At 40.7% G+C, this 25046-nt stretch overlaps 1 protein-coding gene across 4 annotated transcripts in view; it reads left to right on the top strand.

Moving 5' to 3' along the window:
- The window catches only part of ITGA9 (integrin subunit alpha 9), a 217515-nt gene that overhangs the window by 126162 nt on the left and 66307 nt on the right, over positions 1–25046 (top strand). For all 4 annotated transcript variants that reach the window (XM_083824914.1, XM_083824915.1, XM_083824916.1 and 1 more), the window contains exon 18: positions 12390–12540. In XM_083824914.1, the coding sequence (XP_083681040.1) occupies positions 12390–12540 (151 nt within the window). The remainder of the gene's footprint in view (positions 1–12389; positions 12541–25046) is intronic.

Genomic DNA, 25046 nt, shown 5'->3' with positions numbered 1-25046 from the left:
CCTATCAGAAAGCTTTAGTGAAGATTTCAGAGGGTGAGAATGGGATGTGGTAGTGATTCCTATGCTCTGTTTTTTTTTTTCTTTCAAACACTTTTGTTATAGTGAAAGGTGTCCTTGGAGACATGGGCTAAAGACCAGGGTAACATGTTGTACTGGAATAAAGACAAGCTAGAATGCATTTATTCTGAATAGAAAAATACACATTCTCAGTTAACAGAGGTATTTCTTTAAGGCTTGATTTCAGTTAAGAGATGGCCCTCTTTAAGGCTTGTCTACTTTCATGAGCATGTGTTTGCATGTAAGCCCACCCCAACTTGTTGCAAGGATTGTGAGATGGTGGAGCCAAACTCTTCCTGCTTGTGGCAGATGGCATGAGGGACAACAGTCACAGACTGTGTCTCGGCAGCTTCAGGCTGGAGACCAGGAAAAACTGTCTTGTGTGGGCAGTTTGTGCTGCACTGGAAGGAGGGCAGAGATCATGGGCTCTGCTGTTCTGGGTTTCAGGACTCAGCAGGATGAGGTCCGAGGTCCCAGCTGACTGTGGTTGGCAATTGTTCTGTGTTGAGGAGGAGGATGGATGCTATGGTCTCTAGAGATGACTTTCAACCAAGTTTGCTGCAGTTCTCTGACTCATGTCAAGGTAAAATCCTCTCTGCAACTTGACCAATGCTGCCTCAACAAAGAGCATCCCTTCATCAAGGTGGAAACAGCTGCCTAAGACAGTTGTCTTCCAGTGTCATGGCTGAAACCTGCCTGTGGGGCTCCTTGCCTCTCACTGATGCTGCCTCTGCCAGCAAGAACATGCAACATCACAAGAGGGGATGGTGATATCAAATGCTGGACCTGACAAAAACTGCAGGGATTAAACTTTCTAGTGCAGACATAATGAGGTAGCATGTGAAACAGCCACAGTGGTGCATGCTAGTGTTACCACAAACGTTACCACAATGCTGGGCCTGCATTTATTCTCAGGACTGTGAGTGTTGTTAGCCTAAAACTACAGATGTAACTTAAGGGTAGGGAAAAAGAGCCATGGGATGTGCTGGGGATTTGGTGAAGGCAGTATTGGGAGAAACTGAAGGATCAGAAGAAACGTGTTTTGTCTTTCCAGTCATAACTTTTCAAATCCATTCTTCTTGAAGAATAAACATGAGGTTTCAGCACCACAGAGTAGAGAGACTACTTCATCACCTCCCCATCAACGAAACTCCAGTGTTAAATCTTGCAGCTGTAATAGCAGATACCAAAATCTGGCCCTATCCATGCAGTGCTGCCCCATCTTAGTGCGGAGGATGAGGGGTGGAGGGGATTTAAAAAGGAAGGGATTTAAAAGTATTTTAGTGTAAAGAAAATACAGCGTTTATGTATTGCATGTGGGTAAATCTATCAAGACAATCTGAAACCTTAAGAGAAATAGGAATAGGATATTTTGCAATAAGTCATATTTTTATGGTAACAGCCTTTTGGACAGCAGTAGAAAACTGAATTTCCTTGCCAGTAATCCATTACTGAAAAGCAAAATGCAATTAAAGAGTGCTCTGTTAGCCATTATTTTCGAATATATTGTTTAATATTACAAATGCATTTATAAAGTATCATGCTTGACTTGAATGCCCCACTTCGTATTCTCAGCCCAGCAAATGTCTTTTCCATTAGGTTTCTGTAGCAAATACCACATTTTTATTGAGCCTCTCCTTAGCTACTTGTTTAGAGGCTGAACTGCATCTGTTTCCTCAAGATGTGCCGGGGGAAACTGAAGCATGTATTTTGTGGAAGATTAGCAGATTTTCAAGGCTAGAGAAGCCTAATCTGTTCCTATGGTACTCTATATGGGCGGAAAGCACTCTGGTCTTTTAGGAAAGAACCTAAATGTGCTGAGAGAACAGCGTTCACAGGAGCAGAAATCTGGTCCTGGTCCAATGCCTCAGACTGGTGTTCAGGTAACTGTCTACAAAGGCAATAGCAGTGACCAAAATCTGATTAGGCTTCAAGGGGAGCCAAGTGAAAACCACAGAAAATACATCTGAGTGATGTTAAGGGTGTTTGAAAAAACAGACTTTCTTCCAGCTATAATAAACAAACTAGCTAAAAGACCAGAGCAGAATGGGTGGTGGCTTCCCTGTGAGATGCAGCTAGGAAGGAAATCCTGTATGACTGTGTAAATACACTGACAGCCTGTATGCCGCAATGAGTGGTGCAGCTGTACTGAAAACAAACAGCAGTAGAAGAAAGATGATGTTGCGGCATGTCAGGTAGCTGCAATGTTCCAGCGTGAGCTGTGCACATGTTATGTAAATCAAGTTGTAAGGATAAGGGCTGTGAGCTCCCTTGGGTAGAATATGCTGTAATAAATATTGCTATTCCTGAGAAGGTTCCAGGAGGAAGTCTGTCTTCCATATATTTATGTGACATAAGGTTATCCTTCATCTGTCATTCGAAACCGCATTACTCACTCGTTGGAATGCTTTTGCTCATGTGTTTGCGTGATTGTAATATGCAGCTTTCTTTTATGTATAGGTTTTAGAGCACCCTTAGGTGTTCTAGATTGCTTATTAGACTCAAATTTACCTTCTTTCACTAGAGACTGGTTGGGGTCCCTGTCTGTACTGCTGCAAATTGTTTTGGAGAAGTCAAATTGGAAGCAAAAGTTGTTGAAAGCCAAAGGGGCAACAGGTGCATTTGCAAAGATTTGCAAGGTTTTACAAACTTTTCATGTTTTGCATTGGAGTCAAAGCTTTCATAAGTTTTCTTGTGCAATGGAATTGTTGAGAAACGTCCTTTTCCAGTTGAAAGGTCATGCTTGTGACTTGGGCCATCTTCTGGCTAATTCCAGAAGGACTGGCAGAAGATGGACAAAAAAGCAATCTGTCAAACTTAATCAAGTTTGAAATGTTTCCATTTTAATAAAATGGTGATTTATGAAAAAAAGTATTTTCCAGTTATCTTCTGGTCAGCTCTACAGAAGCATTTTTTTTCACTTCAAGTAAATTCTTTCTGTGACTTGCTAAAATATTAATGTATTTTCTGACAGTACTTTTGTTTCTATGATCTATTTTGTCCTATGCATGTATCTACTTGATAGGCAGGTTAACAATTCAATGTGATCTTTTGGCATGTAACCTCCAAGTACCTAACCCACACTTCACTGAAAACACCTGCATCACCACCCCATGGTCCTGCACCCTCTGAGCTTGCTGGACTTTGGAACAACTTCTAAGTTTATAAGCATATGATTATTAGTGAATAAAAATACATTTCATTTAGCTATGCAACCGATAGCTAGTCGTGTGGTTGTTTCGCAAATAGACACAACAAAGAGTCTGTTCATGGACCTGTTAAAATGTGTGGAAGGACTCCCTGTGGTTCACTAAGCACACGATCAGACATTAAGCACCTGGATTTGAAAAATGAAGTTTTTTCAGCAGTTTCATATTGGCTTGTCAAAATATTGCAGAACCCTGACTGAAGGAATCCAGAAGTCATAGATAAAAACATGTGTTATGACAGCTTTGTCCAATTTGCTTTTCACCAGCACAAGACGTAACAGCAGAGACCATAGTAGAGTGCAGTGACAATGCAGATAGTCAATGCTTTCTGAAGGAAGGAGCAATAACATCAAATGTTGATTAAAAAGATCAAAGCTGTTTTGACTATATCTCATGAATATGGTAGGATTTCAAATAAATAAATAAAGGTTTTCACTGATCATAGGCTTTGTAAAGGCGTTGGAGCAAAGCTGCAAGCTCGTGGTTTAACGTGGGAAGCAAAGCTGTTTCATAAATTTGACCAGGCTCACGCCTCAGCACTTATCTTCCTTTGATCACACAACAGGAATTTGTTTCCAGAGAGGCCTCAGGTTTCATGGCCTGCCCGTCGCGGTTTTATGCCCCTGAAGTGCATCTTAACAAAACAGTCGTGATGAGGAAAAACAATATCCTTTCATTTGGAGGTGGACTACATGCTCTGATGATATCTATTTTTCCCTTCCTCTTCATTCATAGCAGATGAAAAATTTGTTTTCACTTATTTTATCTCTCACTGAACAAACACTTCTTTAAAAATATTTTTGACATTCTGTTTACTGTAGACAGGCTACCCTAAATAACATAGCTAGTCAGATGGAGCTAATTTGATGCCTTACAAAGAACAAAAGGAAAATGAGTAAATGCTATGGTTTAGCATGCCTCGTGCTAGGAAAGTGCCATGAGCTTTCAGTCTGGACCATGTGTATATAAAACTGTGTATGCTGGTGTCAATATTCCTGACTTCTGGGATGCAAATATGGAGCCATGACCCATCCCATTGCAGTCATGTGCTGCCCATAGGTTACTAGGTTATACCCAAGTACTACCCTAACTCCAGGTCTTTTAAAGTATCAAAAGAGTTCAGAAAGAAGAGGAAAACATTGAAAAGGGGGTTATGAGTAGGTTGCTGTCAGTTTTCTCAAAATTATGTTGTTTCTAACTGTGATTTAAGTGATTTTGCAAATTATAGCGTAGTTTAATGCTATTTCAAAGTAATTTGGTGCATTGTAAAGGAAGCGATGAAAATGTTTATAGCATTTTGTGTATATTAGCACATTTGTAATTCTATTTGGAAGTAAGTCTATTTGGTGAATCCAGGAAGGAGAGATTTGATTTCTAATTTACTTCGACTTTCATTTATCTTTTGCCTACAGACAGTTGCTAGTGAATTGAATGCTGCATTTGCAAGGCACATGGAAAAATTTGTTGTAGCATACCCAGGGTCTGATTTGCAGTTTCCTGAAAGGACTACCCAGTAGAGCCAGCAATTAATCAGGATGTAGTACAAGTTGCAGTGGGAGAATCATCTCAGGAACAAGTGAATGTTTCCCCTTTTGAGGGTGAATGGGGATAAAGGAATGGATTTTTGGTTTCCATCTGGTTATTTACACTCAGAGCTTCATAAATCTCTCCCAAAATAAATAAGTCCAGTTTGATAGCAGTGGGCAGTCCTGTTCATTTTGAACATGTGGTGATTGAACCCATGTGGATGGTAATAGAGCCATCAAGTAACAAGTTGTAACAAACGTCAATAGTCTGCATCTAATACAAGAATACAGATTCCCAATCTATTCTTTTTTTAAGAAAAGGATACTGATTGACAATCAGGGGTACTGTACAAGCCAGTCTTATAACTTCTTAAATGCTATTCTGTGAGGGTTTTTTGTTTGTTTGTTAAGAATCACTTGACTGTATCCACTGGAACACGATTTTGCTGTTTGTTAAACCAGATCCTAAAGAGATGAGTTTTTTGCATTACATAAAATGATCTTTGAACTAATGTGTAACCTGGCCTTCCTTGTGAACAGCCCAACATCAGTATTTTATGGACCTAAGATAGTTCAAGTTGTCATATTTTTTCCTGCTCTAGCAACCAAAGTATAAAGCTAACAAAACAAAAGCTTAACCTCTGGCAGTGCTGTCATACATGAGCTGCCTCCAGAGGTGGAAGTCCTTGATACTGTACAGACCACAATGAAAAGCAGATGCACCATTGTTTTGGATTTGCAGAATATTTCTTGACTGATAAATACATGCGTGTGCACACACACACACACACATACTTTTGTTGTACAGCTTTATAAAGTTTTTCATAGTATATCCTGCAAGTACAAAATCTGATAAGGCTGAATTTCACTGCAGGTCACCACGTAAATCACTTTGCTGTTTCTGGATGAGCTATTGGGTCGAAATAGAGGAAATGTGCAGATGTAGGTTGATGCTGCTTATAGTGTTTGACATTTAGATATAACTTACTTTTGACATATCACACCTGCTACTACAAAACAAATTTCCTAAAATAACAAGCTGGTGCTGCTTCTAACTTGTCATCTCTAATTAGCTGCCTTTTACTGACCTCTGAAGGTAACTGGTAGATGGGGGCACTGATCTCTTTCTTCCTCATCAAGGCTCAGCTGAGTATGTTTTTTAAATTACATATTGCACCCCATCATCCCCTGAATAAGGCCAACAATCAGACCTGCCTCATCAGATTTTAACAGGTCTACTGCTGAGCGCATAATTTTTATTGTAAATATGTGGTTTGCTTGATGAATTTAATTTTCTAATTCCTGGAAACAACAAAGTTCCTTGTTACAAAGTGCTATTCAATTCATTCTCAAATTTCACTTCCTCTCCAAGATCTTTGGACATCAATCTTCTATTTTAGCATTGCTCTTCCTGTATTTTAAAAAACAGGGGAAATATAGAGACTTTTTTCCACATCAGGCTAGTATATGCAACTTCAGCTACATGTGTCATACCATTTATCTTCTAAATTTGTTTTTGCCACTAGTAACTAGCTTTTGTGTTCTAACCTTAGGCACATACACCCACACATGTGAGGATAACTGTCTTAGGAGCACAGTATCATCTGTTTAAAGGACACGGCTTGTGGCTATAAAAGATGTTAGTTTGTATGTATGTCTGCAAGGGTGAAAGATTAGATTAGAGGTTCTGTAGATGTTGTGCCTGATCTTGCTTTCATGTGACAGTTTCACAAACCAGGATAGCTGCATTCAACCCAAAAGCTGCTCCCCAGAGTAAACACTGTGAAAAAGGACTTGGTTCCTTCACCATTGACTCTTCAGTTCTGTTTATAAAGGGCTTTGAACAGCTGGGTACAATTGAAATTACTGATAATAGTAAAAGAAAGGCAACAGATTTCTGCATCATGGTAAGATAAGGGGTATTTTTACGTGGATGTTGTGCCCTGCTCTGTACTTTCTACTTTGAAGACTAAAGGGCTGGCAGTTATGTGTATTGTGTAATTATGGGGGATTCGTGTGAAGAAATGATGTTGGAGGAAGAGAGGACAATTCCCAGAGAAGCTTTCAAAATACAGTAACTGGCTGTAAATTGAAATCGCTCTGTTTCAATTCCAGAATGAGAGGAAAAAGGGTTTCCTAGAGTTTTTTTCTATTGTTTACTACTCAAATACATTTTTTTTCTCTTTTTATATATATATAAAAAAAATAACATATAGGAAAGGTGGAAAAGTTAACGCTCTGTGCTGTATTCCTCAATTGCAATATGTATAGGACCTCAATAGCTAGAGGGGCAGCTCTGCCTGACAAGGGTACAGGCACAAGCAGTTCCACCTCCTTGACTCTGGGCTCGCCGCAGTAGGTTTTTTATCTGGGACATTCAGCCTCTTCCCGTGGGGAAACATTGGCACATTGTTATTCTGCCCTCACAGGGAGCAATCTTGGTACAGCGTTACTCCCAAACTGTACTCTGCTGACACAGGAGCTCTGTGGGCCGCTTCTCAAATTCTCCCTTAAATTTGTCCCATCTTCTCGTGTTACTTCATACTATTCAGAGCAGACTGGAAAGCAAGATTTTCAGCTTGGGAAGTAGAACTGGTCATTAATGAAACGATCTGGTTGGCCCAGAGCTAGCTTGCCATGGTGGGCTTAGTGCATCTTAGCTAGGCCACAGTCATCAGCTACTCAAGGTCTCTTACCGCGTGTGGTGGCTTAGGCGTCAATGTGAGGAGGGGAAGGCAGCAGTTCAACTAATGCAGGATAAACCCTGGTATCCTGAGTGTTTGCCTGAGTCCTTAACCTAGATTGCCTTCGAGCTTTGCAGAGATAATTGACCTTGAATACACATGTGATAGTGCGACAGTGTAATGCACAGGCAGTATAAAATCCAATAGCTCTGCTACCTATAGGGATGTTTAAAAGTTTTGCATAGTTTGGGATTATTTATGGGGCGTCTACCTCTCTGTTTTGCTCTGCGTCTTCAAATGAATTCCCAGAAGATGAGCTGAGGGTTTCAGCTTTTCATTGGCTTTTGGGGTTTAAGTGTTTGCAAAGTTCAACTGATCCTGGGGCCTATGACAAAACCCCAGAAGGAGAAAGGTTTTCAGGGTTGATAATAGGAGTTTGTGGGGGCAAAAAACACATTCAGTATCACAGTAACTGTGAAGACCAGCTGCAATGCTGGTTGGTGATGGTAGAAATCAATCTATTTGGATCTGTCACAGACCGATGCTGTTCACTCACACCTTTTACTGGTTTAAAGGAAAGAGATGGGACTTCTGTTTCTTCAGCAGTGTACCTTTATCTGATGGAGATGGAGGACAGGTTAGACTTCAGTTGTTTGGAGCCTTTTTACCCTGATGAAGTCTAACTGTCCCCAGCTGTAGCTTCCACTGGCCATTGGACAATAGCAGGGATTTACCCATGCAGATGCAGATCTTCTGTAAGGAGAGAAAGGCTCTTAAGATTAAAGGGAAAGTCGATGATCCAGACTAACAGGCTAAATGCAACCCTGTTGCATTCCTTGCACTATGTACGATCTGCACAAGCTAAGGGAAAGCGCTAAATGCTTTTTCATTTCTTTTTTTTAAATAAGTCTCTGAAGTACAGGAAATAGAGAAATATGTCCCTGCGTACCTTTTGGAATGCAGATTATGTCTCCCTTGAGCCACGTTAATAAAAACACCAACATCTTGGGGGGTGGAGAAATGAAAATAGCAGATCTCTTCTGTTAGCATTTCCCAGCTGGTCTTTATTCACTTTCTGACCATAATACAAGGAAGCAGCACAGAAATTAACAAAGAATGTTAACGTGTGTTAAAAAGCTATTTGTTTTATGCTGGAGCTTTAAAATTGTTTCCTCTTCTTTTTTCCAAAAGAAGAGAACATTGAAGATTTCTTTTTATGTTTGATGCATAGTACCATGGCAAGTAAATTTTAAAACCATGGCAGAGTTGATCCTCTGTGTAGCATAAACTTGGAGCCTGATTTTCAGAACTGCTTGTTACCTGCAAGTCTAGCTCATGTGAATGAAAGCTGCAAGTATTTAGTACTTCTGAATGTCAAATTTCTTTCCCTTTCCATGCAAAAATTGATAGTCGGACATATTTTGTGTGCTTGTATGCATGTGCATAGAAATGTGGTTGCCTAAATTTAATAGCTCTACAGTCTAACCAGAGCTTTTGCCCATTTCATTATTAATACGTATTACCCGATGTAATGGGTGGTATTATTCTCTCCAATTTAGTGATTGTCTTGATTATTTTCCATCTTTTCTATCATTTTTTTTTAGAGCATGTTTTTATTTTTAACCTGCCTTCCTTGCTGCAAGGAGGGTGACGAGTGCTGTGGTGAGGATGCTGGCTGCTGTATAGTTTTCATGCAATGAAATGTAAACTAAAAGCCATTGCTTGATTCCGTTCCTTAAATTATTTGACATACCTTGTCAAGACCACAAGTGGCTCTAGTTTGTTTCTTGCGGTGACAACAGCTTTTCAGTGACACATTGGAGTTGTCAGTGAGGCTGCTGTAGGTGCAGCAGCTGCCGGCAGAGGCTGGCACCAGGCTGGCAGCAGAGCTGCTCCCATGCTGCAGTAGGCTGTCTGCGCCCGTGACGTTGTGCCCTCGAGCAGCAAAGGGGGCCCGGGAGCTCCCCTGCAAGCAGGGAGATTCCTAATCCTTTTCTTACAGCAAGTGAGCCTGATTCATTCCAGATGTACATGGATTTAATGATTTGGAAAGCTACTCTTAAAATGGGACTTACAGCACAATCTCCTATAGCCTTTTAGAGGAAGATCTGAACTCCTTTGCCAGCCTAAAATCAGTGAGGTTTTTCAGAGTTTAATAGGGTGTGAGTTTTTGTGTAGAAGCTTTAATCAGGGAGCAACTAGTATGCTCTCAGAAAGGGGGTTTTCCTTTTCTGCTGAGGAAAACATTGTTATAAACATTGTTGCTTAGGTGCGATGCACTTTTAACAGATGAGTGATAGCTTTGTAAAGGAGTAACACAACCTAATGGTATTTATTTTAATGTTATTTTTGTGGGATTACTTTTAAGTAGGGTTTCATTCTGAATATTTGTTTTATTGTTCAGTAGGAAAGACAGTAATCTTGATCATCTTTAAATTAAATCTTAAAGTACTGCTGCCACCAATTCAGAGTGGATTCTTTCCTCCTTTGCATATTATTCTTTTAATCATAAATAAGTTACTGTAGAAGGGAAAGAAGTAGTGGCAATGTCTGTGTTAAATAGTAATAGCTGGACACAGATATGTAGTGTGCATTGCATATTGTATCACCCTGGCATAAGATAAATAGCTTGTAACATCCCTTTGCTTACAGAAGTGATACTTCCAGATTTTGCTAATGGGTTTGATAGATGCTGATTTATTTTTTGAAGTAATAACGAGAAGTGAGATTATAAAGTTCATGACAAATAATTTGCAGTTGTAAGTGGTTGTTTTTATTTCTTGGCTTCCAATTATGTACTTTTGATTATTAGCAAATCCCAGCAAATAGTTTTTGTATATCTTCATAATTTGTCAGCTTTTCTACAGTGAATGTTGACGTTGAGGCCAAAAGGTTAAATGCTTCCACGTACTCTCATGTAGTTTTCCCATTAATTTGGTGCATAAGAAACAACTACTCCAACTATTTTGACCTCTCAAGCTAGTTTTTTCAGTGGATTCTGTGCAGTGTACACATTTGCCAATGTTTATTTGCAGTGATAGCTGATGGCAAGAATACACCATAACATTTAGAAAGCAAAGTGTCCAGTTATAGGTAGGATTGGTGGTGTCTGCAGTTGAGTGTAAGTAGGAGAAATCAGGCATGTTTCCCAGAGATTTATATCTGCCTCATAAGAACCTGTCATTGAACTGTAAGCCATAATTTTGGGCAATAAATGAAGATCATCATAAATTAAATAAGTTCAGGAAACAAATATGCTATAAATATTGTATGCATTATGTGGAAAAGTTGTGCTCAGAATCCACAAGCATCAGCTTTAAAGCCTGAGTCTAGACTATCTTGCTCTGCACTTCCCACATACCAGAGCCCCTGGTTGCTTCATTACATCCCTTTGGAAATCGATGTCTGGAAAACTGGAAAACTCCTTGGCAAATGCAGAGAGACAGAACCCAGTGAGATCTGCCTTTGGAGGTTCAGTAGGGCTACAGCTGGCAGAGGATGCTGAAGGGTTTATAAGTGCCACATCCTTGGAAACCCCCTATTAACGCAGATGCTGTGGCTGCAGCACCACGAGGAGGGCTGGCAGTAGTGGAGCAAGGCTGCCTTAAACATGACTCGCATCCGGCACCCCAGTTGCTTTCAGACAGTCACTGCTATGCAGAGAGTCAGCATGTGCCGATGTGCCTCTCCCTGGTGCAGCCATTCCCTCGTGGCAATAGGGCGAATGGCAGGCTGCATGGTCAGCTTTGGGTTTCTCCGTGCTGATGCTTGCTGCAGTGTGCTTGTGTGCTGTGCAACAGCATCTGGCAGGGTGGTATTGCGAGGATGCCTTTTCTCAGAAGATCCTCCTTTATACTTCTGGGCTCATTGTCCCTCTGAGGAAATGACAGAGCATCTCTTTGCTATGTGCCTGCAGGACTCTGCCCTTTTTTGACCAGCTGCTTGATGTTCTCCCTGTGATGCTCTCTCCATTGCTCCAGGCTATATGAATGGTTTTACATTATACTCATGGTAACCCTAGCCAGTTTGATATTTTGGTTATTTTTGAATTTATACCTGGTATATTTCACAATATCTTTCATTGTGTTTTTATTCTTAGACCTGCAAACCCATGCATTGTTACTGTATATTTTTCTGTGATCTTAAGCCTACATTCACACTTGTTAGCTCATCTTCTGGAGAAACTAGCATGATTAAATATATACCAAATTATAATTGTGTGTGTATTTGTGATCTATGATGCCTTGTTACAGTAGTGTACTGATTCATGATGTATGACTATTATCTTAATTAACCATTCTCTTGGTATTCCACTTATAGAACATGACTCCATTGTGTTAGGTCCAGTGTAAATGCACAAGGAAAGGTTAGTTTTGTTCAATAGATAGTTTTTGTTATAACTTTTATGCATTTTTTCACTCGTACCAGTTTCTGGATTTTATTTGACCCTCTTTCCTTTTTTTTTTTTTTCTATCCATGGTGTAATTCTAAGCTTTTCAGAATGTTACTATAATGTTTCAGTAAGATTAAATTATTGAGAAACAAAATGAAATAGAATTTGTGTTTGAATGTGAGCATAACGTTTTGTACTTGTTGCATTTTCCCCATCCAGTGACTTTACAGTCTTTAACTATTTTATTCCCAATAAAGCCATATTAACAGTATCTCATGAAATGGTTTCAGGTGAGGATCATGGGATTTCCTTTCACAGGAGGCAGTGTCAGAACCAGGAATCACAAGCTGCTCACTTTCCTTACAGCTGCCTGCACTGCTTATTGGCCATACAGCACACTGATGAATTACTAACTGCAGAGCTTTTAAGCAGTTGAGTTGTAACACTTCTGCAGCAGAAAAAAAGATGAGAGTGTAAAAGTTGCCAAGAGTTAATCTGGTGCAATTGTTTCTGCCTACAGTGTTGATGACAGGACTGCCTACCTGGCCCTGGGAGCAGTGAGGAACATCTCACTTAACATTTCCATCTCTAACATTGGGGATGACGCCTATGACACCAACGTTTTCTTCAACTTTTCTGGGGAGCTCTTCTTCATCAAAATGTGGCAAAAGGTAAGAAATGCCAATCTCGCTGTGAGGAAATCTCTTAATGTTAAGTTTACTTGCAAGGAGTAGGAACAGGGGGTGGCCTGGTCCACAGTGCTGAGAGATTTGGAAGTTGTTTCTGGTTACGTTGGGCTTGAATTTTTTTCAGACTTTTTACTGAGGTTTTCTCTTCTGTGGGTTTAAGCTGAGAAAATGATACAGTTTGTGTTTCAATAGAAGGCACAGCACTGTTATTTGGGGTTAGCTAACGAAATAGAAACATTGGTTGAGGTACTAAGGTATTAAGAGACAGGAGGAGACTGGTTTGGAAATCTGTTGAATAACGAATGACACTGAAATACAAAGGCTGCCTCTAGTTTGAGTGGTGCCACACTGCGCTCACCAGTCCTGATCATCTCCTGACCTGGGTTCCTAGCTTTTTGTTTGTTTTGGTTTGTTTGTTTTCCTTGCAGAAACCAAGATGTAGGGCTGTTCTCTCCTCACATCTGGGTGCAAGTTTGGATTGTGGCCAGGGCATTTCATTAGAACTAAGAGCTCAAAAGTGCTTTTGATTTCACCTGCATCAACTCAGGTGAAGTTTTCTTGCTTTAGCCTCTTCACATTTTAGGTTGAAATGCTCAGATGTTTTCATTAGCTTGAATTGTAAAATGTTGAAATGTAAACACTGAATTGAACTTTTTGCAAACTGATGGCTATGAAAGCTGAGTGTGAGTAACATAAAAATAAATTGCGCAAAATGGAAATACAATCATAATAACATTCTGACTATTTGCTCCTGCTTTTTGCAGTCATTTGTCTCTCTGCTGGAGCTTTGCTATGCTTTTCAAGCCATAAGAGCAATATTAAAAACAGTAGCACAAATGTTTCAAAGTATGGTATTAACATGGCCCATTGAAATAATGATATTTTGTCATTATTTTTCATATTTTATAGAGAAAGATTATAATAGATTTTAGCTATTATAAACCTCTTAGGTTGCCTCATTACATAACAAAGTATGATAAATTCTGTTAGAAGTTAATTCTGTTGATTTTCACATTAGACTGACATTGCATACAGTTACAAACCTCAGAAAGTTCTTTCTATTATAAGCTTCTTTTTCAGAGTATGTGCTGCAAGTGTGTAGTTTATCATGAGGTTTTTTTTTTAAAAAAAAAGAAAGCAGAAATGCCTTACGCCAATACACAACTTCTCCTTAATGGAAGTTTACGTGAAGACTTTTAGGGTCTGGCCCAGCTCCCATTGAAGTCAGTGAGAGGGTTTCCATTGCTCTGCACTGGAAAAGAAAAAGAGCTTGATGTATGTTCTTTTAAAAGGTTGGTTTTTTTGTGTGTTTTTTTCTTCTTCTGTACTTACTTGTTGAATATTTTACACACATGGATTAACTGGAACACCAGTTGCCTTCGTTGTTCTTCTTGGCCAACACTGTCAGGGAACAAGCTGAAGATGATGTGCTGTTTCCCTTGGTATTGTACCTTGAGCCTGGGTCTAAAGCAGACTTGAAACAGCTGTGTGAAATGCTCCCTAGAAGGAGCAGTTTCTGGAAGCAAATGACATTGTTGTAGGGTTATCTCACTATTCAATGTGTCTTCAGCTAATAGAAGCTATCATTTCTTTAAAAACAAATAAAAAAAAGCGTACATCAAGGAGACATGTAGGCTTCCTTCTTCCTCTGGTTTTGAGAGCTGTAACAGGGTATGTTATTCCTGCCGCTCCACTGTTTGTGTGTTTGATTTGATATTTTTTTTTTTCCTCTGATAATTTAGTAACAGGTTTGAAAAACTAAGAAACAGGGTTGTGTTGGGCGACTTTGCTTCCTCTCGATCAGCTTTTGCTACAGGACAAGCTAATGGATTGTTGGCCTCATCATGTATCCAGATGGGAAACTGGATTACAACCTCATAGCCTCAATTAGTGTTATATTTTCCCTAAGCTCCTTGAACAATGCTTTTTTAAATAAAATATCATGGACTCTGTTTCATAACCTACTCCCATCCCTTGACATCTATGCAAAATATGTACTGTGCATGTACTTTAAATAGATTTTATTCCTGGTTGAACGTTGCCCAGGCAAAAATCCAGAACATAAAGCTGGAGTAAAAATGACAACTCATAAGATTTCCCGTAGTGGAGCAATTTTGGAATCAAAAGAGCTGCTGCTTATGGGAAGCTTCTTGCTGCAACTGCCTTTTAATGAATGACGGTAAAGTGGAAAAGAAGGGTCTCTTCCACGTGGTTGCTTGAAACTTTTTCTGCAAGGTGGACCTCAGAACAGTGACTGCATGGTGAGCTTTTAAATCGATTTCTGTAGTCCTTTCAGGATGCTGTGAAATCTCCTGTTTGTTTTCCCTGTGTCTCCAGTAGAATTCCAGGCAGATTCAGTCTGGTTATTTCTTGCTGTAGTTTGGTTACATTGAGAGCTGACACTGCAAAAAATGTAATGCTGTTTTCTCAACAGAGTTACCGTGACAAAATGCCACAGTTTGTGTTTGAAAAGAACGGTATGGCCAAGCTCAGTAGGGATTACCAGTAGCACTCCCTGAAGTGCATTATGGAGATAGCTCTTCCTTTTGTGGAGACTGAGATTTCATGAGCTGCAGTGGATAGAGCACCTGGCAGGGCTTTGCCGCTTCTCTGGGAGGTGAAAAAGCATTTGCTGACTGATGTTTAAACGACTCCATTTATTCCACTGTCTAATTTTCCTGTTGTGCTGCTGCCAGTCCTCCCTGGCTTTGTGGACGAAGCCCAGCATTTTCTTTCCAGCTTCTGACAGACAGCCCTCTTCCTTCTTGAGAGGCACAGTATGTGGCATCGGCTTCAGGCAACAGACTTCTCATCTCTGCCTACCCTCCGTGCAGTGTTTTTAACTCTGTCATCACTGCTGCCCTTCCAAGGGACTGTTTTCACAGAAGTGTCACTGTCCTACGCTCAAATCATCCCTTCACCCTTTTTACATACAGGGAGACTCTTGTGTGGAAGTGAACGTATAGCTACAAAACAGTAAATTTCTTAACTGGTGATATTCCTGAATTTGTTGTGGGTTTCATCTCTAGTAGCTTACTGTGCATATTATTTTCCTTTCATTATGGTTTTGTTAACCGTATGGTTTCATATGGAGTGGCAGCACTTGGATTATAAACCTTATTTTTCAATTCTTCCTAACTTTGGTAGAATTAAACTGAGATTTTTTAGAAGCCAATTATAACTTACATTGTTTAGTTAGAAAAACAAACAAACAAAAAAAGCCAGAATGGCAAAGTCCATTCAAGGCTGGGCAAAGGCTGGTTTTCTTCTCAGGAGGTTGACAAAGCGTGGCCATTGATGTAAAGCCTGTGAAAAGTTTCAAGTTCTGATTCAGTGAGAACTGGTGGTTTTACAGGTGCATGGGAGCATTGCACTGTAATGAATTTCAAAAGTTGTCCACTAGGAAAAATGTCCCTTTTGAAATATGAAGAGATTTAATCTTTTTTTTTTTAAAAAAAGACACCTCACATGTTCACATAGATTTCACTTTTACTGTGTTGACAGAGATTGGTCACCTCTTCCCTAAATAGTAGATCTATTTTTTTTAATATTAAAATTTATTGTCCTATAATCTTAATTCAATTTCAAGAAAGCTATTTCAGAGCCTGAAAAATCCACTTAACAGAGGTGTTAATACCACTTTCCTATAGAACACAGAGTGCTGCCTGTGTGCTAAGGAGTCTGGAAAAGAATAAAAGGCTCTTACTGCTAATTTCTACATCATTTTTCATCTATTGGAATTGCCTGCTGACTTGTGAAGTTTTGCTGAAAATGCTTGTCAGAAATAGGCACTTCGGTAACCATTCATTAGCTGCTGTTTAGAGCAGAAGGGTATTGTTAGTACAGTTACAGAAAAAGTACTATAAGCTTGCTGGAAGTGGCAGTTAACAGTTTTCAGAGACTTCCCAAGTAGGCTGGTACAACAGCCACCACTGATGGGGAAAATCCCGTTCTTTGTCTGTGCCTGGCCATGGCATCCAGCCTTTCTCACTCCTTTTGGTTGGTTTAGTATTTTGTGGGTTCAGTGAGGCGAGCCAGGTTGCAAGGGGTCAGATGAGCACCAGGTAAATGCAGGAAGAGCGCTGGAAGTACACGATCAAGGAGCTGATGTTGGGGGGTAGGTGTACGCAGGACCGTATCTTTATTAAATCTGGTCAGGAGATTTTATATTAATGGCATAAAAACAGCATATGTAACATAGTAATAATAAAACCCAACAATAACCCAATATCTATAGCATTAATCTCTGGCTGCTCTTGAAGTGCTCTGCAAGGACTGGAGGGAGTCTAACAGCTAAGCCCATTTCAGCATGGGTTACGGAGAGCAGAGGTCAGGAAATCCCACTGCTGACTGTCATTTCCAGCTGTGGATTATTTCTTTATTTCAGGCAAGCTCCCAGCATCCAGAGCCAGCTGTGTATAGCATTCCTCCTGCTTTTCGCAGCAACTTTTGCAAGCAACAGCTGAGTGAAGTTTGCAGGGCTGGGCCAGGACAGAGTGAGCAACAAGGTTTTCGTTTCCTAGGACTTACACATGAAGGAAATACAAGGAATGGCTATCTGAACCCTTGGTGCTCATTATGAATATGCTGATATCTTGAGTCACACTGTTTATGGACCCTGGGATTTTTCTTCAGATAAGTAATGCAGTGCCTTCTCTGGGTTAGCAGGCAGGTCAGGTCGTGCACTTTGGATACAACACACCCCCAACCCCTCACTCCCCCACTCCCTGAGAGCTTGCTGACGTCTCCTGACTAAGAGAGCCCAGAAGAGCTGCACACACAGAGTTTTAATTTTTTCCAATTTGGAAATTCTCTTACTCTGGTTTCCCATGCTGCTCATGCTTTCTAAGAGTCTTAGGGCTGGCAGGGACAGGATACTGATAGAGCACAAAACCCTAGGACACGTACCTCCTTTTGGATCCATCTGTGCCAGTGGAAGAAACTGTAGGTCATGGGTATTCCCGATGTCTTTTTTTTTCCAGTAGTCTTTGCCCCTTTGGAGTGACTGGTAGAGAACTTACTGTGATTGCTCTCGGTTCACCTCCAGCTGGTTAGCAGAAACCTTTTAAATTAGAGGCTTGAGTTAATCCAGCTGACATTGCGTGGAGTAGGTTGGAGTTGCTCCTGTCATCTGCTCTGCCAGTGTGTCAGAGCGAGTGGTGCCAAGTAGCGTGGAACCTGTGACCCCTGCACTGACATGAGCACATCTGGAAGACCTCCCAAGCAATATATCACTTATGTGAGGGGATTTGAACCCTTCTGCCAAGAGAACTTTTATAGCCAGGATTCAGGAATAAGTAGTGTGGCAGTCACTGCCACCTGCTGCTTCTCCTTTCTTGTGAATCTAATGCTTAACTGGTGTTCCAAAGTGCACAAAACTGTTTTGCATCCTTGGAGTTAAATTGTCTAATTTCTTGATTGGGAAGAAAAAATACATGTAGTTCAAGCTATCTGACTTCATTGTTTATTTTAGTCTTTTTCTGTGAATGCTCAATGAAAACCTTAAGTTTTATACTTCCCAAGGGATAAGTAAGGAGCAACAATTTTTTTTCAGGCCAGAAGTTGTTAGAGCCACTTAATATCCACCTACTCTTAGCAGGTAGGAATTGAAGGCTAAACATTTGATCCAGATTTTCTTTTTGGGATTCAAATATCATTCCCACTGACAGGGAATGGGAATTGGAGACTGGATTTAGTTGTATAATTAGTACTGATAGAAGTCTTGTAAATTTTCCTCTTACTGTTTATGTCTGAATGAAGTCTGTTATTTTTTTCCCCCATCAACAAATAGAATGCAGAATCCTCAAGGTCTGTTGGAAAACTCCCTGTTGGAATAAATGATTCAGAAGCCATGATTTTTCAGGAATTTAGATCTTTTTCTGCTTAGCGGTGGAAGAGCCTATGCAAGCTTGTTAAATCCCATTTTTAGGAGCAGCTTCATACTTAGAAAACTGATTGAAGGGTGGTAATGTGTAAGATGATGATGTGACTCAGACCTTGCAAAACTGGATACAGCCAACTCCAGCTAGCTTTAGAAATCTGAGGTTTTTGCAGTCTTAAGCTACTTGTAGGGAAACAATGACTTGCCGTGGGAGATCACCCAAAGCATTTCTATAGGAAGCAGTAGAAACTTCAGATTGAAACAGACAAGGCTTTTGATGATGTACTTGTTTCTTTTGGGTGATGTTAGAGTAAAAACTTATTTTACAGTACAAAAATGTGGTGTTAATTTTTGTGAGGCTTTACAGCAGCCTGTGATTAGTAAGCTGTTAACAAACATTTGTTTCGAAGGACTTGATGGTGCTGGAATAACATACAGAAGGACCAGATATATTGAGAAGCTTTATGCTGATCTGCTTGGGCTGTGCTCTGGGTTATGTGATGAGGAAAGTGTTTGTCCTGGAAGTAGCTTTTCATGCCTCTTAGACTGTTTATGTATATATACAAATAATGGTTTTAGGGAGTAGCCTGGGATGCTCCGTGTGGCTCAGATTATTAAGGGAGGTTTTGTTTGACTGCCTAGCCCTGTTCTTCCCTTGGGCCTGCAAGAAGAATGAGTTTCTAAAGGAATAACAGCTGTGTGGATGAGTACATTTGAGATGTACTCTTTTTGTGGAAGCTGTAAGGCAGCCTGTGCTGTAGCAAAGCCCATTGATGGTGAATGAGTACCCACCAGCTGCTGTACCACCCAAGGTGGGGCTTCACCATGGCCAGGCATGAGTGGAAGTCCTGGTTTCCCTCCGGATGAGAAAGGGAAAAGGAAATCTGAAGCAATGAATTGATGAGACTTTCTCAAAGGTGTGGAGAAGGGCTCCCAGAGCTGGAGGTGGTGGCCACCTCTCTGTTTTGGCCCCATGTGGCCCATTCTTCACTGGATGAGCTGCTTCACCCCATGCATCTTTGGGAACTCTGCAGAGACAGGAGCCACTGCTGTGGTCAAATCTTTGCTGGCCATTAGAGAGGTCTTCAAAAAAGGACTTTGTCTGCCTCAGTTGCTGAGATCTGGCTACTGCTGTTTAGATGATTATCTTGATAAATTGCATTGCTGGGAGAAAGGGAAGAACCCTTTGCAAAGGGTAGAGCCCTGTATACAGTAAGCTCCATACACTCAGTCTTGGTCGTGTTTATTTACAGGCTACTCTCTCCCTACAGGAAAGATCATCACTGTCTTTCTTGTGTCACAGTGTCTCTTCTTTCTCATCATTTGGTGTTAAATTCAGTGCAGAGGGACTTGCAGACATTTGTGGCAATAAATCTATGGAGCAGAATTTGTCTCCTGTGTTCTTAAGGATGGGGCTTACAATTGTCCAAACGTAGAAGACCTCTGCAAAAGATTTACATAAGGATTGATTTCCACAGGTTTTAGTGGCTGTAATTACAGCATGAGGGTTTGGGGGTTGTTGTTTTTGTTGTAACTCGAAGTTTCAAGTTGATTGACTTTCCGGTACAGGAGGTCAGTTCTGTTCTTGTAGGAGTTTCCTTTCATCGCTTCTAAGACAGGCGGATCAAGATGGTGCCTGGAGATAACCGACACTCTGAGCCGAATGCCCACCAGAACTGTGTAAATATCTGTATGGCTAAGTTGCTGAGTCCTGTGGCAGGAAGCCGTGGTAATTGCTCTCTTTCATCTTGTTGTTCAGATTTCTCCCCTGATTTCAATAGGATCTATAGGTAAAAATGAAACCCTCTAATTATTCTCATTAAGCACAAGGCATGATTCTGCAGTTATACTTGGGGCATAGCCTCTCTGAAGTTAACTGCAGTTTTATTTGTAGAAAGACTTGCAAACAAACAAATTAGCCAAACAAATAGACAAAACCAATCAGCTTCACAGTATTTTACCCACAGTCAGAAGGATTAGTAAAGGTGTGAAGAGTTTTAAGCTGAAAATCCAAGGAGGGGTGGTGTGAGTAAACAGGAGCTTTCCTTTGGCTTGGTAATAGTGCCATGGGATTTTCTGACTCTCCTGTAAACTTCTTGGTTGCTTCTGGTGTGAAAGGAAAGTCCTGACTTTTTTGTTTCTTTCTTCCCTTCTTTCTGTTTCCCCTCCCTCTCTTCCTCCTTTCCTTGAATTTCCTGCTCATTCTTTCCTCTTTGCCCGAAACACACAGCAAGAAAGCCCTCAGAAAGGCCTTGCTTTCTTCTAGAGAATTAGGCAAGGCAGGCTCCCTCCTCTCAGCATGTCCCTCCCTGCGCAGCCGACTGCCACAGGCTCAGCCTTGGGTTCAGCCGGGATCAGTCTAAATTCCTATTAGCAAATGCAGGCATGTTCCCCTCCCCTCTGGAGGAGGCCTTAGGGCCCAAAATCTGGTGGTTTGGGGTGCTTTTTATTTTTATTTTTATTTAAGAGCTTGAGCTTCCTATGGCCTTTCATCGAAGCCAAAGGCATTGAGTGAGGAAGAGGAGAGGAGGGAGAAGCATCCCAGCTGGCTTCACTGTAAGGTCCGTGGGGTGCTGGGCGTTTGGGGTGAGCAGGGGACCCCCTCTCTGGGCTGTCCCAGAAGATTCCCAGCTGGGCAAGGCTGTGGGGGGACGCAGAGCCAGGCGAGTTCCCAGGCCACAGTGCTTTTGCAGCCTGCATTTGGGAGGAGTCCAGAAAGCCTGCGCTCGACTCTTGGCTGTAACCATCTGCAGGAGAGCAGGGCAGGGATTTCCATGTGGCAAGGTGAAGAGGAGAGAGGAGGAGTGCGATGACCAGCTGCTCTGAATAGTAGGGCAGCATCTCTTCAAGTAAAGCCTTACAAAGGAACTAAGCCTCTGTTAATTAAAAACAAACAAACAAAAAAACCCACCCCACCAGCAACAAACTAACCAACCAACAAAAAAAAAATATACAACTCGCAACTTTTTCAATATCCCAGTGCAGGAGGTAATGAATTTTACCTTTGCATTTCATTGGTGTCCCTAGATTAGTGTTTATCATGTTACCGTTTCCTTCTGTGGAAAAAGTCCTGATGTGCCTCGTGTTTGTGTTTCTGAATGTCCAAAAGCCCTATGTGTGCTTTCAAAAAGCATTTCCTGGGTTTTCTGGTTTGCCTTTGGCTGTTGGTGACTGTAGGCTGAGCTGAGGTTTATTAATTCCAGGAAAATATACAGTGCCAAACTCATTATTATTGTTATTCCATTAATAGTATTCTTTACCCTTGAGAATTACCGCTGGGGAAGAAGGTGAAAAAAGCTTGATTTTTTTTTTTTTTTGCTTCATCATAGTCTGTTTTAACTTTTTTTTTAGTAGTGAGCTTTTCCATTTGTTTTTCCATTAAACTATGTGGAGGTGATGACATTTGAATTTCTTTCCTGACCTTGTTCTGAATTTAAGCTTTTCATTAATAACACTATGAGGGAATAGCTGTATTGCAGGGGAATATGCTAATATTCAGAATAATTCACAGCTTACATATAGGAGGTTGTCTTACACGTGAGCATATATTATCTGTGCTTTCAGAAATATCACTAGGAAATTAATGTTGATTCTTTGGTTTCTGCCACCTGATTTTTTTTCTGCTTTTAATTTTGAGAAACATGTTTTGAACTTCCGTTCATTACTATAGAATAATGTTACAGCCCATGGGTTATCTGTAATAATGAAAAACAACTCTCCTCTTAACATGCAACCATGATTTAGTAGTGAGATGTGTGCACATATATGTACGTACATCTACATGTGTAGTCAGGATGAAGGACAGCTCACCGCAGACCCTTTTCTCCTCTGAACAGCTTCCCTGTCTCTGACTTTTGTCTGAGGTATTGAAGAGCATGCACTCATATGCATGAGAATGCACTGCTGTTAAGAAGCTTATCTTAATAGCCCTGAAAGATAAGAACATTAAATGATCTGTGTGATTAGAGTTCACATTAGAAGTGGTAGTTGCTCTTCTTTCCAATACTGAGCTGGAAAGCTCATGGAAAAGTAAATGGCATTTATAAAAATCTACTGAAAAGTCTCTGCAAATGTACATGTAACTTGCACATTGCACATATTTGGCTCCTCAGTGATTATATCTACTGATGGTAATAACCTGTGGGGCACAAAATACCTGTGGTAAAGTGGCTGTGTTAGGGTCATTTGTGGTGTGTATGTGTGTGTTATTGGTTTTGGTTCTAGGAAATAGTTTCTTTTGCTTGGCTGCAAAGACACAGTTAACTTTTTATTTCACTTTGTGCCTTGTTAATGAATGGGGCAATGTGTGTGTGTGTGAAAGATACTTGAATTTGTTCAAAAAATGGTACAATATGAATAGGTTGAAGTATAAATACTTCTAACAACACTAGGTCAACAAAGGCACCCTTTATGTCCCCAATCCTTCTAGGGATATAACGGGACATAATCCTTCTAGGGACAATCCTTCTGCAAGCTAAGGCAGAATAGTCTAGCAGTTCTTACACAAAGAGAAGAGAGGTCCCCCTTGCCACTTCCTGTCCCCTTATCTCTTTAAATGTGTTCATTGGTGGCATTCATGGGATTTCAGGTGCACAGAGGATGTTTTGGTTGGGAAGAACTCAGGACAGTTTCTGTAGACAACTTCTTCAGGTTGAATGATTGGTGTTTCCAGTTGTGTCAGTTCTTTGGAAAGAAAGATTCTTTTTTTGTGTCAGTTTAGGAGGAAAAAGAACGCTTAGCTTTATTATTACCCTTCTGAAATTACTCTTGAGATTTTTTTTTTCTTAATACAGCCATAAATATGTTCCTATATATTTATAGGGCGAGGAGTATAGCTATAGGAGCAGCAAATATTTTGGAAATATGTGCAGGGTCTGATCATTTTATATATGGAGCTATCTGGCACGCACGGTGTAGCATCTTACTAGCTTTGATACAATTATGACATGCCTTTCTGCCATTTCTCATTCTAACTGCATATGTCAGAGGAAATAAAAAATAATTAGTTCATGGTCATATGAGTGGAGCCAATGGGTTAATCCCAGTTTGAAACCACTGTATATGTCTGTCTCCCTCAGCTGGAAAATAGCGTGAGCAAAGCCATTAACAGAAAGCCTCAAATGAGGTTTGATGTTAGCTTTTTTCTCAGCCCTTTTTCCCCACTGCCTGTACATACTTTTGCAGTGCTGCATGCTGCATGCCCCTAGCAGAGGGGCCTGTTTATTGTTTTAGCTAGCAAGTTCCAAGCAATGAATCGTTTCTCTTTCTATTTCAAGCAATAATTACATGTTCCACTATAAAAAGCACTCGTTATGTGAAAGGCATTTGTGTCTTAATAGAAGTTACAAGCCTGATTCTTTAGTGAGGATTACAAAGGACAGGTGAAAACTGGATCACCAGAATGAGTTTTGTTTGTTTTTATTAAACTTGAGTTCACACAGGCTTAGATATTAATTTCTTGGTCACAATGGACATGAATTACGTTATTTAGTACATAAATTAAGCTCACAAAACTGTCTTGTGTTCCAGGCTTGATGCTTCACCACTTTGCATTTTTAGCAGCTTTTAATTGTGGAGTGTCATTAACTGTCCCTTCCTACAGGCAGGCAGCCCTGTTATCTCTGCTTTCTTTTTTCTCTAAAGGGGGGGAAGTGACACAATGAACCAAAAAGGCTGCTTTTGAGGAACGGCTAATGACAATACAGCATTAAATGAAGTTGTCTTGTTAGAACTACCTTGTCATTGCTTATCATCCTTTAAAGGAAGGAAGGACAAAAGAAAAGATTGATTTGCAAGATGGAGAAAATAAAAGGGAGTCCAAATGCAAGCCGTGCTCCCTGCCAGGACCTGCTTAAGATGTTTTGTTTTGTGTGTTTTTTTTTTTCTTATATACCATGAAGGACATCTAAATCCTTCCTGTAAAAAGAACACTCTTCCTTTTTTTGGTCGAGAATGAATGAGCTGCCACTGGGACTGATACTGATCTTACTCCAACATTTCCAGGATCTTTCTTCTGCTGAGCAGACATGTTGCACCCAAAGCCCCCCGAGCTGAGTATTAAAAGCAAGGAGCTTTTGCAGGAAGTGGCTGGGGTAAGCTCTCAAACCCCTACATGGTCCTCCAAAGCCTCAAATCAGCAAAATGCCTGTGAAATTGCACGACAGGAGGTTTCCTCTCGACATTTCTAGTGCCTCCAGTCAAGGTAGCTGCTGGCCCCTGCAAGTCTGTCTCCCTAACACCTTTTCAGCTCAGGTGGTTGCCCTCCCAGCAGGAACTAGGAAGTGTTAGAGCCATGTGGAGATAGGGAGGAAAGGCAGCTTGAACTTTCTGGCCCTGGGAAAACATTTGTTTTGGGTTGTGTTCAGGACTTAGAGAGGTTTTCAGGAGCCTGAGATTATCCCGACTGGACCGGCAGACCCTGTGCTGAGAAAAGAGGTGCGAGTGCCAAGTCTGAGGTAATGCATGTTCCCCGGAGTGTGTATGTAGCTACACGGGCCAGAACCCCAGCACGTGTTCCTGAATTGGTGATGTCAGCAATGATGTCACTTCTAAGATGATAATTTCTGCTGGGAGGGGGGGCAGGGGAGGTGGCCTCAGAAATGCGCAC

This window comes from Anser anser, assembly GCF_964211835.1.
Source record: "Anser anser genome assembly, chromosome: 2".
Taxonomy (NCBI): Eukaryota; Metazoa; Chordata; class Aves; order Anseriformes; family Anatidae; genus Anser; species Anser anser.
The sequence above is the reverse complement of the archived record's forward strand: the minus strand, read 5'-3'. Positions and strand labels throughout refer to the sequence as shown.